Source organism: Natrix helvetica, assembly GCF_964273705.1.
Source record: "Natrix helvetica genome assembly, chromosome: 2".
Lineage (NCBI taxonomy): Eukaryota > Metazoa > Chordata > Lepidosauria > Squamata > Natricidae > Natrix > Natrix helvetica.
Window position 1 is genome coordinate 272,890,292 of NC_138552.1, and position 20,389 is coordinate 272,910,680.

Sequence of the window (20,389 nt, forward strand, 5' to 3'; positions counted from 1 at the left end):
TTCGGACAGCGATGGCTCTTTGGCTTTGAAACGGAGATGAGCACCTCCCCCTAGAGTCGGGAATGACGAGCACATATGCGCAAGGGGAACCTTTACCTTAATAACAAACCACTTCTGAAATCTTGTTGAGAAAACTGCAGGGAATCCAGGCAGTCACTAGGAATCAAGACTCATGCACACGCACACACGCACGCACCCTCTCTCTCTCACACATACACAGGAGACTGGCATGCCAAAAAATATATATCTTTGTTCCAAAATACTTCTAGACCAGATTGGTTCACAAATGTTAGGAAATAAAAATGGCAGACAGCTGCAGCATAACAATGCCCATTTGTGTAGAAAAAGGACAAAAGCAAATAGGGGCACGAAATATTCTTTACATTTGATGTCCTGCTACAAAGTCTATTACACATTATATTTAGTATTTATTGCATTTATTTACATTGCCCTGAACATGTAAGTCTTACCTCCACTTGATGCTGCTTCCTCATCAGCCATATGCTCATACTGCTTCTGTTTCGTGTTTTCTGTCCAATGGTGAAAAAAGCAGCGATTGTGGTTTGCATCCACCCTCCCCAACTCACCTCCCATTCTTATGGTGGCGATGCAATTATCTTTCTCTTGCAGAATATGACAAGTCTTTATGCCATTATCTTAGCTAAAGTGTGAACCAGACCATCATAACAAACAACGTAATGGCTTCTTTGTTGGGTATAGAATTGCGTATGCGGTTGCATTTGGACAACTTGGAATTAGGCTTTACTATGGGGTATAAAGAAAGCCAAGCACCAGCCTGAATGTTGTCAAACCTCAAAGAATGAAGTTTCACAATTGGCAAATGACAGGGCAGAAAAATAGTATAGACCCCCCTCCCACCGAGCAAGGTTCTTGCAGGGATCCCCCATCCAGCTCACTTTGTCCTGGGCTGAATTTTCAGATCTTGCATTGTTCATTCCCAAAGACAGAGAAGTCCTAAAGAGTGGCTGATGACTGAGATGGGCCAGGAACAGTGTGTCCCAGAGACAAGTTCCAGTTGACCTTGGTTAATGGAACAGCAATCTTCACAGAGCTCTGTGACATCACTGGAAACCTGGGAGCCTTTGGCTCATTCATATGAACTGAGTCAAGAAAGAGAGTCCAGCAAAGAAATTGGAACAGGATTCACATCTTAATACAGAAGATTCTTAAAGTGAATATAATGATAAAACCAGAGACTTTTCTTTTGGGCTTAATGGATAAAGAACTTGGAAAAAAACAACAACTTTGATGTTATATATGCTGACAGCAAGAATACTTTATGCACAAAAATAGAAGGATACTTTGATTCCCACATTGGACAAATGGCTAGAAAAGTTGATGGTGTTAGCCAATAGCTAAATTGACTACTTTGATTTAGAGAAAAGAATACAATTAACTTTGTTTCTACTTGGAAACCAGTGTTGGACTTTGTGGTCAAGGTGGGGGGGAAAAGTAAACTTTGATTTTGGGCTTTGTTGATTAGATAGGTGTCAAGATTCTGAGTAACGAATCCAACCAATTCAGCAACTCTTGAGACTTTTAGTTTTCTCAAAGAACTCCTTTAAGTACATCATTTCAGCACAGTTGAAGAACAAACCAGCTCTGGCTATTTCTCACGCTTTCAAGGTAATTGAAGATTAGACAGTTCCCTCCCTCCTTGTCACCGGTCACGTTGTCCAATTACGTGTTCTGACGTCTTCTTGGTAACCTCTTCCAGTCTCTGGCCAGCACTTGGTAGAATGATCTTGGCTCCCACAAGATAGTAAGTTGTTGATGTCTGGTCTGACATTCCAAAGCTCCTCCTCCCCCACAAAGTACGTCAAGCTGAGAAAGGAGAAAATGGCTGCGACAGGCCCCACCCGTTTCAAAGTTGGCAATACGTTTTGTTATTATGGAATGGTTAGTATATACTATTATGTAAAAGTAAAAAGTTGAGGTCGTATATTATTACCTTATTCTACTGTGCCAAAAAGAGTCATAAATCAATCTTTTTTCCCCTCTTCCTTTCCCTCCCTTATTTTCATTTTTCTTTGTATTTCTGTATTTTATATTTTGATAAACTAATTAAAAATTTGAATCTAAAAAAAAAGGGAAGATAGTCCAAACACTAAGGGGATTAGCAACAAATCAGGAAAGCAACTTGGAAACAGTTTCCTTCCTATAAGAATCCTAGGAAGCTGCTAGGAGGAATTTTACAGCCCCAATCCGTGCAGGAGTCATTAGAAGATTCCCAGTTGGCATCACCACCTGAAATTGAGCCCACAGCTTCCCAGCTACTCTGCACTCTTTGCTTCAATTCAAGGCAATTTTGGTTTTGCATAGAAGATAAAGGGTGGAGACAAAGATACAATGTACCAGTAGCATCCTTGTTCTCTAGATTTCTGGAAGAGAAAGTTGTGTGGGGCAACTTTCTATGTTTTAAGAAAGAAATAAACAGTAATATTGAAATATCATTGTTTTAAATGTTCCTTGTCCTTTGTTATAAACAGAGTACAGATACAATGTGTGTGTGTGTGTGTGTTTAGGTGCTTGTGTATGTGTGTGCATGTGTGTGTATGGGTATAAATATATCCCTATGTATATATAAAGATACACACACTTGGGTACAAAAACACATCCATGTACATAAAATAAAATACTGTACAACATGGTTGCCTTCCTAAGGCATAAAATGTTTTTGTAATCTCATGATCTTGTGTGAAGAGAGAGAGAAAAACTGAGGTTTCTGTTACATCCTGTATGTCGAACCCGACATGGCCCATCTCCAGATTCAGACTGAGGTGCAGGACTCTGCCATAAGTTGCAAAAGCAGAGGTCAGAACCGAAGGCGTAGAGCTGGCAGGGAATTCTGAGAGTTGAAATTCATGTGTCTTCAAGTGGCTGAGAAGCACGGGTGGAGAACCTCTTAGAAGACAGCAGGCTGCTTGATGATGCTTTCATCACTGTGAGCTTCAGAGGCTGAAGTGCGAATCAAATCTTGAGGAAGGCTTTCTCGGGCTTCCTGCATTCGGTGACGAGCCCGTTGGAACGCCTCTGCAACAAAAAGAACAGACATGGTAGTTGAGGTTCAACCTGCACAGTCAGCTAGTTCCCCTGCCTGACCACTCCTTCCTTCTAGACTTTTTAACCAAAAGTCCATGCTAAAACATTGAAAGCATGCAATGAGTTGAATACATTATGCAGGCTAGAAAGTATGTCTTTTAGTAGCTCTGTGGAAGAGAGAAAGAAAATGTATTGTGCAAAAGCAAAAGAATGATTTTGAATTTCCCTTACTGCCTTATTCTGACACACCATCCAGAATAACAAATATTTTATTCTATAGTTTTTAAAAGACCTGGGGGCTACAAAGTTATTTTAACTTTAAAAAAATATAAAAAATAGTATTCCTCTGTAAATCTGAGTTTTACAAGTAAGAAACAGATATCATATGTTTTTCATTAAAAGGGTAAAACACAATCCTCTTTAAATGATTCTAATGTTCAAGATAATTTAAAACAATATTTAATTAGAAGATACGTTCGTATTTAATAAAATGAATAACCGCCTGTGAATTTGGGCTTTTAAAGAAACTACCATACATTAAATTAAATGATGAAACAATTTAGAATTAAAATGCATAAAATGGCCATTGAGAAGCCTAAGAATAAAAACGGTGCCCTGCTAGATTGGACCCCTGGTGCATCAGTCTCTTATCACAGTGGCTAACTCAGGACACAAGAAAGTCCACTCGTTCCCCAGCAGATGGCCTTTAAAGCAATTGCACTGTGATCAACGCTAATCATCGTTAACCCCTTGGATTCCCATGAATTGATCCAATCCGTTTCTGAAGCCACCTTAGTTGATAGCCAACAACATATCTCACAGTAGCAAATTCCAAAATTTAATTAATATTTCCTTTAGTCTATCCTGATTCTTCCAGGAGTCAATTTAATTTCTGGTTATAGAATTTTGGGTAGGGAAAAATAGCTTTTTGTCCACTTTAACTGCGCCATGCATAGTTGTGTGATGTTTCAGTCACGTCCCCTTTCATCTGCCTTCTTTTTAGACTAAAAAAGCTCAAATATTGCAATCTTTCCTGATAGGGAACTTGTAAAGACCAAGATCCAAATACCTGTTCCTGTGCCAAAAGCCTTACCTAAAACATTATAAAGGGAACTTTGGTGACTGAAGTTTCCCAGCCGATCCAGAACACTCTGCATGCGTTTCTTCATGGAGCTGGACTCCAGAAAAGCTCTGCCAAGAAAGAAGTTATAAACATATAATTTTGAAACTTTTAAACTTTGAGAACCAGTCGTAAGTACTATTGTTCAGTGTTGTTGCAACTTCAAATAAGTGATCAGTAAGCAAGCACCGTGTATGTGCTTCCTTATGTTTGCATCTGTATCAATGTGAGTATCAAAATTAGGCATTTGAATCTAAAGGCAGATAACCAAGCTGATAATGGAAGCCACTTTTTGCTGAAATTTCTTTAAATACAGAGGAAAAGATTCTCTTCCCTATGCATGTTCTGAATGTCCAGAAATTCTCTCTCTAGTGAAGAGGAAATCTTACTTGGACTGCTGCAGGCAGTTCAGCCGGAAAGTGACACTCCCTGTTGTTTCAGAACGAAAACCTAAACGGCTGAGACGATCACCCTGCACAGAAGATAAGCATCAGTTTAGACGAAGTCTTATCTGAGTTTTCATCCTTCGTTCTCAACAAATGTGCTAAGCTCTGGACCAAAATGCTTTGCAGAAAATATGGGTGGGCCATGGGGAGGCAGGCACTCACTGTGAAAGTACTTGGCACTTTGGTGTAGGTTATATCCTCAAGCTCTGGAGATCCTCCAATGAAAAACCTCCGTAGTTCTGAAATGGTGCCCAACTCCACAGGACGCCATGTAGAAACAGACAAAGTGTGAACTCCTGAATCATCGGGTTGAATAAGATTGATGCCAGAGATATGGGGGAGAAAAATCAAAAGGCTACTCAAAACATGGATACACACAATATGTTAGCCATTGAGATCATGATATAAAAGTTCCAGTGAAATACAAGACCTGGGAACTGTGTACTTCAAGCAAAGGAAAATTTAGAGATACTCTACAATGAATAAGAGAAGGTGGATTTTCATGGCATGTACAAGATGCCATAGTGCTCCATCCACACACAAAGTTTTATTTAGACATTTACTGGCTTATGTGACATCTCAGACACAGAGTGACTGTGGGTGCCTTATGGATTATACATCATGGTTTATATAACACAATACTATGTTTGTATCATACTAAGACAAACCCAAACAACCATATTACAGCTTAGCACAATGTACAAACTCAGAGAATTTGCTCATCTCTTGGCAGTGCAGACAGGAGATGTTCACATCAACTTGGTGCACTAATCTTCTGTCAAGGATATACTATCCCATTTGAATGGAAGGAAGAGAATCCTTTCCAAACCTTAAATCATATGCCTTTTCCCCGCAAAATTGTTGCATGTTAAGCAAAGGATAAATGCCCAAAACCACCCAGGAAATTTCACCAATCAGTAGGAATGTGAGTCTGCTAGGAGAATGACAGAAAGGCATTATAAAGAGAGTATCTATTATAAGCTTGCCATCTTAAGTGCTAAGAGCGTGCCATCTTAAAAGGACTTCCCAGAATTCCAGCAGTTAAGGAAATAAGAAAGTTTTCTCAAATTACAGTTATCAGAAGAGCATCTAGTACTTAAATGTATGATGAACATACACTACTTGAGGCAAGTAAAAAAATAAAAATGTACTTTGATTTTTGTTTCATGTAAATCACCCAAGAGTCCCATAAAAGTGATTATACGCAGTAAATCAAATCAATAAATTAAAATCAATAAATTTGCTTCAGGAGTTGCACCAATGCAAGTTCAGTTCTAGCGCTGTCTTTTACCTGGCGTTGCTGGCAGCACTACAAAGCCATAGCCTTCAACACGGTACCTATGCCAGAAATCCAAGGAAAGAACCTCAAAGTATAGGACAGGCCACTCAGGGAGGGAGTCTATAAGAGGAAGGAAGATAGTAAATAAGACACCAGCCAGTTTCGTCTCAATGTCATGTTTTATTCCAGGATAAACAGTAGGGCAATTCTGCTGATCAGGAGATGTTTTTTAACAGATTAACAGAGTTGGAAGGGACCTTGTAGGTCAGGATGTCAAGTTGGCAGCTCGTGAGCCAGATGTGTCACGCACAGATCACACCCACCCCAGCTCTGTGAAGGGAGGAAATGTTGCCAAATGTCACATGACAGCAATGTGACATGGCGAGTTTGACACTTGTGTTGTAGGTCATCTAGTGCAGTGTTTTTCAACCTTGGCAACTTGAAGATGTCCGGACTTCAACTCCCAGAATTCCCCAGCCAGCGAATGCTGGCTGGGGAATTCTGGGAGTTGAAGTCCGGACATCTTCAAGTTGCCAAGGTTGAAAAACACTGATCTAGTGCAATAGTTTTCCACTAGAATCAGAATAAACCATTGCTCAGAGGCACAATCCTCTGACACAGTTGCAAGTCTTCATTGAAATGAATACAAGCTAGGCAACACATCCTGCTCTTCTGCAGGCCTCGCCCATACAACTGTACAGTTTTTTTTCTAGAGCAGAAGTGTACAATGGGAGGCGTCAAGGCTGTCTAAAGTCCCCTGAAACCATGGCTTCAGTTCTGAGAAATCTCCAAAATTTGTAACAAATCTGTAATTTTTAATATTGGAGAGGGTGAGTGAATATATAAGTGGAGAATGATCGTATTAATTACATTTAGCTGTAATTAAATTTTAACATGTATTCAATTTTTAAATAGAATTTTGTGTTTGTCTCTAACAATCTTAAGGGTGGTAATGATAGTGGTATACCTCCCAAAGGCTACATAACCTAGAGAATGTTCCAGAAAATTACATCACATAAAACGAAATCCCTCTGTCTCCAATGTGACAGGCCAATCAATTCCCCCAAATGGACAAAATACCGTATTTTTTCGGAGTATAAGATGTACCGGAGTATAAGACACACCAAGGTTTTAAAGAGGCAAATTTAAAAAAAAAGTTTTTGCACTCTGCAAACCTTGCAAAATGGTCCGTTTTCCGCAAAAACAGGCCCGTTCCCCCCCCCCAAAAGGCATGAATAGCCTTTAGGAGGATTGCAGAGTGCTCCTGGGAGGTGGGGGCTCCCCAAAGCGAGCACAAAATGGCCCATTTTTTTGCAAAAACGGGCCTGTTTTTTGTCAAAAAAATTGCATGCATAGCCTTTAGGAGGCTTACAAAATACTCCTGGGGGCTGAGGGGGGGGGCAACATTGAGCAAACAACACCCAGTTTTCACTCATTTCTGTCCTCCCCAGCCCCCAGGAGCTCTCTGAAAGCCTTCTACAGGCTCTGCACGGCCATTTTGGTGAAGGGGCGGGGTTTGGGGAGGCAAAAAATGCTGTATTCAGTGTATAAGACGCACCCAGATTTTCAGTCTCTTTTTGAAGGAAAAAGGTGCATCTTATGTTCCGAAAAATACGGTATCTGAAATCCATTAGAGCGGAACCACTTCTGAACTTCTTTCTCATACACAATGGCATGACTCACCTTCCAAGTCACCCTCTTGGGTGAAGAACATCTCCAGGGTAAATGGGAAGGAAAAAAAAGCCACCCTATCCTAGGAATGAAAAATAGTAGCATCAGTTTTTACATGGGGCAGCAGGGAACAGAACAACCATGTGTATATGTGTGTAGGTTTGTGTGTTTGTGTGTGGGATAAGAAAACCAGCAAATATTCCCTCAAGAGGGATATGCTGCAATAGCAATAGCTCTTAGACTTATATACCATTTTACAGTACTTTACAGGCCTCTCTAAGCAGTTTACAGAGTCAGCCTATTGCCCCCAATAATCTGGGTCCTCATTTTACCCACCCCGGAAGGATGGAAGGATGAGTCAACCTTGGCGCTCCATGGCACAGGACCTAGTTATTTGCGGGATCGTATCCTGCCCCATACATCCCTTCGGCCGATTCGCTCACACAGAGGGACTCCTCCTGGTGCCGTCCACTAGGCTGTGCCAGCGGGCGACGCCTAGGGGAAGGGCCTTCTCTGTGATGGGCCCGACCCTCTGGAATGACCTCCCCCCCGACATTAGAATGACTATGGATCTCCGCTCCTTCCGTCAGAAACTTAAAACCCACCTATTCCAGCTAGCCGGCTTGGCCTAATTCCACCTTTCCCACCTCAGTTTTATCTCTAAATTTTTAGGATTGGTTTTAGGGTCTGTTTTTTAATTTTTATAAATTCGTACAGGGGTTGTTTAATTTGATTTTTAGCTATATATATGACTGTTTATATGGTTTTTAAATTTATTCCTGTACACCGCCCCGAGTCCCTCCGGGGAGAGGGGGTGGTCTAGAAATCTAATAAATTGAATTGAATTGAATTGATCCAGTGCCAAACTGCTGGCAGCTGGCAGTCAGCAGAAGTAGCCTGCAGTACTGCATTTTAACCACTGAGCCACCATGGCTCTTAAGCTTGATTCAGAGTTGCCTGCAACTGTGCCTAGATGTTGCTGCATATATATGCTGTGAAAAGATTGATGGGTAAGCTTAGGATTCGCAGATGTATAACTGCAACAGCTATGCAACTGTCTCCAAATGACAGAGGCTTGTGTTCCCTGATGCTGGAGAAGCCTAATCCAGGCTTTAGACCAATAGAATCAACTCTACTGACTTTGTGCCAACACTGAAGAATTCACATAGACCCTAAAGCAAGGGAGGCTTCCCCCCCCCCCCCGCCCCACAAATATTTGTCTACATGCTGAAGATCTTCTCCAATCTGTTCTCCAGATTTAATTTTTATCTTTTTAAAATTACATCATTTTGTATAGTTGCCCATTTTACAATTGTGATTCTACTGGCCATCCCAGACTAAAAAGTCTCATAATTCTTATGCCCTGGGCATTCCAGTTGAATCTGTGAGAATTTATGGGCCAACTGAGGTTCAATGAAATTTAATGCAAATCATTAAGAAATCTCAATAATTTGGCAGCACGATACATTTAACAATTAAAGGAGTAAATTGAAGAAGATTCTACTAAAACTTAGCTTTGAAGTATTAGGAGTATCAGAAAACTAAAATCCATAGCAAGAACTGCATTCCCGAGTCATATAAGGCTGCTATTCCTCAAAATAGGAAAGAAAAATATGCCTTAAACCCCCAAAACTGGCATTAAACACTGCGACTCTGCAAATAGTCGCAAACAAAGGAACCATCTTAAACATACTTTGCCATGTATTTTGCTAGTGCAAGTCTGTGTTATTCCAGAGAGTAGTTGAGATGGGGGACATGACCAATCTACAAAGAAAATAGAAGCTTTTAGTACTGCAGAAAAGACAGCAAAATTAATGAGCAGCTAAAGCACAAAACCTCTGCTCCAAAAACAGACACCCGTTCATTGCATACCAGGTAGTTCCTGACACAATGACTGAAATTGAGCCTGGAATTAGGGTCCACCATATTGACCAGGCCCAATTTTATGTGATGGTCATTAAGCAAGTGCAAGGGTGATTAAATGAATCCACAGAAAGTTAACATCAGAATCTAGCAAAAATGCTAAAAATCATGGGCATGCTGAAAACGGCCATAAACGTGACCCAGTAGCCTAGCTCCCAAATGAAATTAAGTGTGTGTGTGTGTGCGCGCGTGTGTGTACATGCTGCAGTTGGAACTCTGCAATCGGGTCCTAAGTACCTTTTCAGGGGACTTTCGTAACTTTGGTCGTTAAGCAACTGGTCATTATGCAAGGACTATCTGTATGTTCCCCCCCCCCCAAAAAACCATTAGAATTTCTCTCAGATATACTAATATGGAACAATATGGAAAAGTACTGTAGATAGCTTAAAATTATTTGATCCTTTTTCTTTTCTTCACCTTGAATCATGCACACTTAGGATTAAAATGACTCCAGCGTTATAAAAGTAATGCTACCTCATGTTATTAGCCATATTTCTGTTATGCTTGTGATCTTGAAGTGTGAAGTGTGCGATGCAACAGGTAGGTAAGTGATGAGATAGAGGAGGGAGACACAATTTTTTTCTGGCTCTCATCATGAGATTGTCCATCAGTACTTTAAGACTGGATTTTAGAGAAAATAGTTTTGGGAAATACACAACCTCAAATAACAAGAGGGTAGGTTCAAGGATATGCTTGCTTTACTATGGGAAGACTTATGAATTCCTATATAGTTTCAATTATTTCTTTGCTAGAAGCAACTCTCCAGGAGGATACACATTTCCACAAAAACTGTACGTGATAGATGCCATATCATATCTTTCTCCCCATCCTAAGGGCCCAATTTGTACTACTCACAGCTGGGCAGTTCCAAGAAGAAATGTATGTACAGATTGTTGTATTCGTAACCCTGGGCTGAAACTAGGAAAGAAAAGGAAACACGGTAATAAAGCCTTATTCTCTGGAGCTTTTCTCTTATTCTTAACCAAGCTGTCCAATCCAATGAAGGTGCACACACCTTACTAAAGAGACTTTGAGTTTATAACAAAACCTGAATGAGTTGGCTAATCAAACTTTTAGGAGGATATTTTAGTTACAATTACAGCTCTAGATCGCTTACAAACTGAAAAGTTAGTCATTTTTCCTAACAGCAAAAAAGGTAGCTAAAGCAATATCAGGGAAACCACAAAATTAATTACGGAACAATGAGAGGTATAAATCAGTTAGCAGGATCACAATTCCCTCTACGCGGTTTCATAGGGCAGGCTTAGGCTTCCAATTACAGTTTGACCCTTAATATTGATTTAGGTGCCAGGGGATCAATCTTGGGTTGAATGTGGAGGGAGGAGAAACAAAAACTCCTCCAGGAATAAAAGGCTATCTTACCTATTTCACCATTAACAAAGAGTCGGAAAATACCAGGAGCAGTCTGCAAGAGGAAAGAATGAATGTTACCCAGCACAAAAACTGCAGTTGAAAAGTTTTCCAGTAGCCGAGAGCTGCTGGCTCATCAGACTTAATAAATCTAGACTGAAAGAATCAAAGAGTTGATCTGATATAAAGCAACTCTATATTTATATTAGAAGGGGAACATCGGGTGCAAAACCCCAAGCCAGAGACATTTATTTATTTAATTATATCTCACCTTTATTATTTTTATAAACAACTTGAGGCGGAGAGCAGATCTAATATACCTTTTTCCTCCTAATTTCACCACAGGAAGAATCCTGTTAGGTTGATTGGTCCAAAGTCACCCAGCCAGCTTTCATGTCAAAGGTAGAACTAGAACTCATGGTCATTTCTAGCTTGGTGCCTGTTAATACGCATCTTGATTGCACAAAGAGTAATTTACACGTAGCAGTTAACCGTTTTGTGGAAGGAAGTTCTCATTTTTACCTCTTCTATTGCTTGATTTTATGAACACAGGGATGGAAGGGTTTTTTGATGGTCAATGAAACAGGAGACATCTCAAAGGTTATGTGATGAATAGATGAAAGAGGTGGTGGGTCAGGACAAATTCAGGACTTGAGATTCTATTGTCAGTGTGCTTCAGATTCAAAGATTAAAAATATCCTTGGTTGAGCTTGGTTCCTAATGGCTTATCTATGTAATTTTTAACGATGTTACAGAAGTGGTTTGCCTTTGTATCCCAGAATATATTTTTTTCTCAGTCTGTCAATGGCTCAGGAATGTCTGTGTGGTTCTCCATCCAAGGACTAGCCAACATCAACCATGCTGGCTTCCTTATATTACCTAAGGCATGCATAAGCACAATTTAATGTTCAGTAGTGGTTTCTCAATTAAACAATAACTAGTATGAGAAATCTGCATGGTGAGCAAAGGACTAAGAAGAAAACAGCAGTACAATTTTTCTCTCTCCAGGAAAGTCACTATTATAATACAACCTGCAAATTGCAGGAACTTTACTTATCAGCTCAAATCATATTAAAAATTTGTTTCAAAGAATGGTAACTAATCATGAATGTTATGGTAATGCATTACAAAGCAGAACTCCAAATTCCACCAACTTGACACTTTCCACTAAAAATAGAACCAGATTGTAAGGTCCTGAGGTTCTGTCTTAAACAAGTTAAGATTAGAGTTAACAGTTACAAAGTAAAGCAGACACGTCTAGCGCAAAAAGAAGTCACTTACCATCTCAAAGTCAGATCCCACAAGTCCACTGAGGTACTCTTTATGTCGGCTGTACAACTAAGGAGTGAAACATACAGTCAGAAAATAAGACATATACCCGTTTACAAATTTAGGCCCCACTTAGGAGCAAAAGCTAAGAGTTCTTACATCCTTGAAGACACGCTGTTCCCGTGCTTGCTCCTTCTCTTCCACTGTGGGCGATGCATTCTCCAGAGTGAATTTCCATATTTCCCGCTTCTCCCCCTCCAGCTCAATCCTTCAGGGAGCCAAACAACACAGCCCAACTCAGAGAAAAGATCTGTACAATTGATATGCAATTGCCCCTTGACTCCAACTCATTTTCGGAGATCAAAGGGTTCTAAGTGCTGCTCACCTGTAAGGCCCTTTTGTGCCTGTAAAATCTGGCTTGACTGTGATGACTCCATTGCCATCTACCTTGATCATGCAGAGAACATACTCATACTCCTTGCGACCAAGCCTACGCAGAAATCATTATTAAAACATGACCTGCTTCTCAGGGCTTAAATACTGGCAGTACAAGATAAATCCAGGTGTTTCTGAACATATTATAGAGCAATGTTATGCAAACCCCAGATCCAAGACCAAAGGGAAACCCTAAAACATAGAAGATGGCCTTGACATATTGGAGAGCTTCTGTGCCATTTTAGCACTAGCACTTAGACGTATATACTGCTTCATAGTGCCTTTATAGCCCTCTCTCTACGCGGCTTACAGAGTCAGCATATTGCTCCCAACAATCTGGGTCCTCATTTTACTGACCTCGTAAGGATGGAAGGCTGAGTCAACCTTGAGCCTGGTGAGATTCAATCTGTCAAATTGCAGGCAGCCGGCAAGCAGCAGAAATAGCCTGCAGGACTGCATTCTAACTACTGCACCACCATGGCTCTTCTGGACTGCAATGAATTTGACCCATACCTGAATTCTAGGCCAGAAAAGATTTCATTCACCTTACACTTTGTCACCTGGCCGATATATAGCAGGGATTACAATATCTCTTTAGCATAATCTTCGTTTTTGCTACTCTCAACACAAATTTATACTAACCTTCTAGAGACAAATTCCCTAGAGATGGTAACATGAGGGACACTGTTCTCATGCAGCTATCACCTTCGGTTCTGTATCAAGCAGTGCTAATGACTTTTGTTCATCTTCAAAACTTTTTGGAACATGGGGGGGGGGGGCGCTGAGAAAAAAACAATGGGGCTGCAAAGCTTTGGTGCACAGAAACTTACTTGCCTTGGGGTCCTAGGTCCCCCATAATATACATAGTCTGCACAGGAGTATTAAGGACATGGTTGTTCTTGATGAATTCTTCTGAGGGCTGCCAGGTGATAATTCGGGATTTCAGGATGTTTCCTTCTCTGCCAAGAGGGGCAAAGGAGACTGTTGCCTATAGTGAAGCAGATTTCCTTCTGCTTTGGCAGGGTGGATCAAAATCATCCCCCCACCCCTCAAGACCAAGAGATGTGTACAGCAAAAGCAATGTCCATGGCTGCACTTACACTGGCCTGCGTTCTTGTCTCCTCCTCCTCACATTAGCCATCATTTCTGCCAAATACGAAGGCACTTCCTTGTCAGAAGTGGTCATTTTCTGACCATGCTGGAATGTAAGAAGAGAGCTTGTTATACTCATTTAAGCAAGAAAAATGTGAGCTAAGAGGTTCCATTCAAAACCCAGGGAAATATCTTTTTGCAGTACTTTTGGTACAAAGCAGACAGCAAAGGCTCCGGTGACAGCCCATCAAGGGAAAGCACTTTAAAGTTTCCAAGGTTGAGAAACACTGCTCCAGAATTGAACATCTGCTAATTACATGCTTTCTTGGCCATAATATGTGATTTGGTATTGCAATCTTTCAATATATTTTCCAACTCTAACCAACCACTCTGGACTTTCCTGGTGATCTTCCATCCAAACATCACAATGATCTAAGCCTGTCTAGCTTTGGAGGAATCTGCCAAGATTACCAAGATGCTACTATCTGTCTGGACTTTACTCCCTAAGGCAGGAATTATATTTGTAATTAACGTCATTAATTATTACTTAAGGATTATAAGCATATTTTTTTACATTACTTCATATTTGCTAGTAGGAACAATTCCTCCCTTCCTATCATTCATGTTGACATAAAGAATGGATTCTGGATCAGGCATTCCGGTCTACAATCCCATCTTTGTTAAAAAGCTGGTACCTCTTCTAGGCTGGTGAAGCGGTCATGGTCTGTGTATGTGAAGATCCGCTTATTCTTTCGACCCCCCAACTCTTCCAATTTTAGGATATCCTGGTGGTATTGTCGGTCAAGTGGGCTCTGGCAGGCAGACTGATTCTGGTAAAGATCAACCTCAAACTAAATAGAATAGGGGAAAAAAACATTGTTGCTTGTGTAACGAAGTCCTCCCTACAAAATCTTCAACCCATGGAACTGCAGTCTCAGCAAAGCAGAGGTCCAGCAAAAAACAAATAGTTGGACTTGTTAGATGAGTAAATCACAAAAACAAGCCACTAACTTCTGCAGGACTCATATCTAACTGAATTTCTTATGTCTGAATAGGTCTGCTGGAGGTGAAGAATGGGGGAGAAGCAAAGGGACATAGTTTGGACAGAATGTTCCACCAGGGTTACAACTCAACAAGAGGCCAAAAGCAGTCTGAAACATTTCTATCTTTTAGACCAGGGGTGTCCAAACTTGGGAACTTTAAGACTTGTGGACTTCAACTCCCAGAATTCCCCAGCCAGCATGGGGAATTCTGGAAGTTGAAGTCCACAAGTCTTAAAGTTCCCAAGTTTGGACACCCCTGTATTAGACTGAGTCATTAGTCTCTAAAAACCTGAAGGAGAAAGTATACAAAAGAAGCCTGTCTTCTTCATTTAACGTAAAAAGGCAAAAGCCCCTGTGAGCATGATGTACAGTACTGTTAAACTGACTCCCTATTCAAGGGAGTTCAACTAGGCAAGAAAAATACCTGTGACATTTAAAGTGATAATCAAAAAGTTTTCTTTTGAATTATTTCGAGTGTGGAAGATATACAAAATTCCTTCCGAACATGAAATAATTGTTTTAAGAGCAGTATAGGCTCTTTCAAATTTTTTAGAAGCATCCCAAACTCCCAAATGTTCACAATTAGGGATTTGGTGCTTAAGAACACTTGAAACAAAACATCTTTACCTGAGTGACTGAGAGACAAAATGTAGGCCCACTGTTGAAATCCAGATGATTTATAGCTTCATATTTTTCAACCCAGAAGCCTTTGGGAGTGAAGTTTGTACTTTTACACATTCCATGAGATATCCATGTGAAATATGCAGCACACGATACATTTGCAGGAACAGCACATGATCAGTCTGCACAAGAGGCTAGAATATTATGCTTAGATGAAGGAGATCACTGGTCAACCAGATACCTGGCTTACGTAAGAATAAATTGAATACACACTGCCAGAAGCACTGAAAACTGCTAGAATCATTAGTGGGACAATCATCCCATCTACTCACTTGACTGAAGAGTTTTTCTTGCCAGCCAATAACAGCCTCCTCTTTCTCCTCTTCAGGACAATGTCCACCTGCAACATAGACAAGCCTCCAACGTGTGCTTGGCAAGAATAATGGCTTAAGATGCTCCAACTCTCCCAAAATTTATTTTATTTCTTGGTTACTTATATACATAACATCTGGGCAGGTCTAATGATTATTTTATTGCTTTGAATGTCTATATATTCAGTATCAAAGCCAAAGACAAGAAAAACTTAGGAGTTAGCCACACTAAATCATTGCACAAATCATGGGGCATTTAATTTGGCAATTTAACAAGAAAAGCAATGCAGGAAATGAGAAAATGGCTGTGGGGAGATCAGACAATCTCATTGACCAAGGTCATTAGTTTTGTTAAGGTAAATGATATCTCCTGACCACCAAAATAAAAGTTAGTTTAAAAATGAAACAAAATTATACAGAAACTTATCTTGGTTCCACGGTCATATTCTACAAAGTGAATCTTTCAATTATTTGGTTTTATACTGCTCAGACTTTGGAGCTTTAACAGTCTTAACACCTGACCAGACTTCCAGAAATCATTGTTCTTAAAGTCCAGCCAAGAGCACTCACCTGCTGAATTGTAAGGCTCAAAAGTTGACAAGCCGATGAACTGCTGGCCTGATTGGAAGAAAGACTGCTTTAGCTGCTGTAATAGAAGGCTAGTGGAAGTAACCCGCTGAATTTTAACCCTGCAAGAAAGAAATATATTGTTTTTGGACATCTGGAATGTGACGTTCAAAGCCAGTTGCTTGGGGGCAAAATGAAAGCAGAGGAAGATTACTCCAAATAACTGTTCTACTTAAGACTTCTGTCCCTATTAAACATTATCAGTTGGGAAGTATCTGAATTTTTAAAAAATATTTTACTTTCTTTTAAAATATATTTAAGAATAGAATATGGATGTGTAACTAGAGCAACACAAAAATGAATTTACAAACCATAAAAATGATAAAATGTTAAGAAAAACATCCCTCTAATATTCCACCAGTAACATTAAATTAAGAGAATACATGGAGATAATCACAAAACAATTGATTTAAAAGTATCAATAGGCTGAAGTTAGAAATTAACAATGGAAGAGAAAGCTGTAAAATTATTATATATTGTTATAATAATAATAATAAATAAATAATAAATAAATTTGGATTTATTAGCCGCTCCCTTATGTATGTTCTGTGTTTTGTTTTGTCTTATTGTATTTTTTTTCTTTGCTGTGTCTTCCCTATTGTTTTTAAAGATCAAAACATTTAATAAAAATTATTTTTTTAAAAAAAGAAATTAACAATGGCAACTACAATAAGAATTTTCAGTCAAAATAGTAAAATAAAAATTTCTAGCTAATCTGAGATAATCTGCCCTTAACTTTATAACCACTTAAAAAGAACTCAGCATTTTAAGATCTTAAGAGAAATTCAAACTTCAGTTGCGGCCAAAGTCTATGTGTAGAATTATAATTCATAAATGTTTTCCAAGCTGAAGTCCATAGATATATTTAAAAAAATATGAAATAGGTTTTGACATTGGCTGCATACCGGTACTTCCAACAATGTTACTTCAGTGTACTTTGTAAAAAGACATGTGGTGCTTAACAGTAAAAACAGTTGCAAGAAAATAAAAATCAGAATTTAAAATCTGTTTCATTCTATTGTGAGGCATCTTCCAGAATGGTTGAGCCTGCCTCCAGAAATGAATTATTACATTTCCAGCAGTACTGAATATATCACCGTATCTATTTCTATTATCTGAGACTTTATTGGTGACAATAAGTAAATGTTTTTGAATTAAGTTTATTTCAATTTTTCTCTTAAATTATTATTTTTCCAGGACTGGATACGCATAGGTTTTTGTAATTCTTTATATAGGTGTGATAGTAATTTTAAGGGGTGAATTCTCTTTTAACCATCTGAGCACTTGTACTTTAAATATACTTTTCCTGCTTTTCAGATTGATTTTTTTTATTATCTTTGATTTTACAGTAACATCAATACTGCACTGTTGATTGTACCTACCGGTAATAGTTGTGACTAAAAAACAAGATATTATGTACTCTCTGTACACAGAAGTGCAATAAAGCCAGACTTTTGTTAATTAATTTTAGTCAGAGCTATCAAATCAGAACTGTAAAGGTCTAAAAACTATATGCTAGCTAAGGAATACCAGTCACTCTTTAACATTTACTGCTTTTTAGCAGTTGTCTAGGTTTTTGCAGCACGTAGTAGACATATTCTAGCATTAATTTTGCTTTGTTTAAAAAATTATTTTATACTTTGCATCCAGTAACGGTTAGACTCCTTGATTATATTAATTAGTACTGCTGGACATATCTTAAAATTAAACGATTTCCCTAAGAGAAACTGATTATAGATCTCTGAATAAGATTAACTATAATAGGTATGCATGTAATTTCTCATACTTTTATTCATATTTATTTTTATCACAATGCTACATAGTGTTTCTATATCATTGCAACTATGTTTGTAATTATTTTGCAGCATGTTTGAAATTATTTCTTTTTGATATATTATATTAGGAACATTAACCCTCAGTTACTTGTGCATCTTGTATTGTGCATTTATTTTATTCTTATTCCTGTCACTATCAGTTGATGTTGTGATTGCCGACTGCTTATTTGGCACATTGTTATCAAGCCCTCAGATCTCAAGTTTGCAGTTTAGTCTTTTAACTCAACTTTTAACACGCACCCCCATACATGCAAGCTATTGCCAACTTAGGAGGGAAAAACACTTTCTGCATTCCTGAGGTGGATTATAAAGCGATTTTTTCTCTCGGGGAGGGCAGTCATTATTAGAGGATTTGCCGCCTGTGCGCGTTTACGGGGCATTTGAGGTGTAATTTTGAGAGGGAGAGCTCAATTTCCTGTAAGAAAACCGAATAAAATATATTGATTTCCTCTGTTGGAAACCAATATATTGATGCCACAGGATGTTTTCCAGACTGGTTTGTTTCACCGATAGGCGAGCTGCAAATCAAAAGAGCGACTGGAGTAACGGACAGGCGGCGGCGGCGGCAACTTTCAGCCGCGGGAAGAATTCGGGGCCTTTCACGACAGAGAAGGGAAAACCAACCTGAGGCGCAGGTTACGGATGGGGTCTCGGGTTCGGTAGACAGCGCCGCCCGTGTCTTCGTTCCAAGCCGCCTCTGCCATCGCTCCCGGGGCGGGGAGAGGAAGGCAGCGGCGTCTCGACTAGGCCGCTTTTTCCATGGAAACGACAAGATGGCGTTGAACGTAAATATAGGAAAAGAAGAGCCCGCTAAAGCTTCCGTGGCTCCGTGAGAAAAGCCAGGGGTCTCCGCGGGAGAATTAAGGGAAGCGGTTTTGCAAGACACGTTTGTCACACGCCTGTAGATGTTCTTAATCATCCAGGTCATGGTTGTCCCAAGGGGTTTTCTCCAAAAAGCAACTAGACTTTATTGAGATTCCCCCCCCCCCCCCTTTGAAATCCTCTTATCAGTCAGTTAGAACCGAAGAAGCTTTTTGGATGAAAAGGGAAACGTTTTCAAAGAGGGGGAAAAAACTCCAAAAAGGTCAAAAAGGGCTTTTGGGACACATTTATCATAGAATCATTTTTACAGACCCCCTAGGGCAGGGGTGCCCAAACTTGGCAACTTTAAGACTTGTGGACTTCAACTCCCAGAATTCCCCAGCCAGCTGGCTGGGGAATTCTGGGAGTTGAAGTCCACAAGTCTTAAAGTTGCCAAGTTTGGACACCCCTGCCCTAGGCTTAGAAGAGACCATTTTAAGTTTTGGTTTGTATAATGTACAACATAGAATCATAGGGCTGAAAGGAACTTCAGAGGTCTTCTAGTCCAAACCCCTGCTCAAGGTGGAAGACCATATACATCCAGGTCAAATGTTTCTCCAGTCTATTTTTGAAAGCCTCCAATGATGGACCATCCACAACACTGGGAGGCAAGCTATTCCGTTGATTAATTGTTCTGAAAGAAAATATCTCATCATCATTCTTTAACAAGGTTCCAATTCTTGCCCTGCCATCTGGGAGTGGATGCTTTGGAGAATGTGTCAATCCTCTCTTCTTCCTTGGTCTTCATCAAATGCAATGGAGGCAACTTGTGAAAGCCATTTTCCATCATACATCGCAGTAAAACTTTTAGATCTCTAAAGAGAGATCCAGAGGCCAAGTCTGCCAGATTATCCTTAAAATAGCACTATTTGCATCAGAAGGGTAAGGGCATTTATCTAGCAACTGGTCATAGGCTGTCAGCAAAAACTATTTAGACATATAGATGGGACAATCTGGCCAGACTCTAAGCAAAAAACAAGAGTTACACTTCCATCACTTGATAATGGTAGTATCCTAAAGAGCGGAGATGGCATTTCAGTTCCTCAGAATGGCATCCTTGGGCAAGATAAGATTAATTCAGTTCAGAAACCAACCTTTTGTATCTACTAATAGTCAGAAGAGAGCCTTTTCATTGTGTCTAGTAGCCTTACGATCATCTTAACGTAAATTATACCTTTCGTCCTTTAAAAAGCAAAAGCTGCTATATGATGGCTGGGCTTGGGTTCTGAACATCACATTTGTCTGGCAAGTCTTCTGGAGAGGAATTTTTTTGGAAGACCCTGATCTTTCAATGCTGTAGCTCTGTCCACATCCCCCCTCCCCCCACAACTTAGTAGTATTCAGTACTTTCATTGTTAATTT

General features: G+C 39.7%; 2 protein-coding genes across 2 annotated transcripts in view; both read right to left on the minus strand.

Moving 5' to 3' along the window:
* LOC309387461 (maestro heat-like repeat-containing protein family member 2A) overlaps positions 1–501 on the minus strand; it is a gene marked incomplete at both ends in the record, with an annotated part of 57,887 nt that extends 57,386 nt beyond the window's left edge. Inside the window, one exon of the mRNA XM_081943942.1 lies at positions 471–501. Within this exon, the coding sequence (XP_081800068.1) occupies positions 471–501 (31 nt within the window). The remainder of the gene's footprint in view (positions 1–470) is intronic.
* Positions 239–18,926, minus strand: MKS1 (MKS transition zone complex subunit 1). Its single transcript, XM_081945927.1, has 18 exons — positions 18,791–18,926; positions 16,275–16,393; positions 15,666–15,733; positions 14,365–14,520; positions 13,678–13,775; positions 13,408–13,536; positions 12,528–12,632; positions 12,302–12,410; positions 12,155–12,211; positions 10,886–10,928; positions 10,358–10,420; positions 9,273–9,343; positions 7,592–7,661; positions 5,921–6,028; positions 4,792–4,925; positions 4,573–4,655; positions 4,157–4,254; positions 239–3,054 (listed from the first exon to the last, which is right to left on the minus strand). The coding sequence occupies exons 1-18, from the start codon at positions 18,868–18,870 to the stop codon at positions 2,927–2,929; spliced, it is 1,719 nt and encodes a 572-aa protein (XP_081802053.1). The 5' UTR covers positions 18,871–18,926; the 3' UTR covers positions 239–2,926.
* Between the last annotated feature and the right edge of the window lie 1,463 nt (positions 18,927–20,389).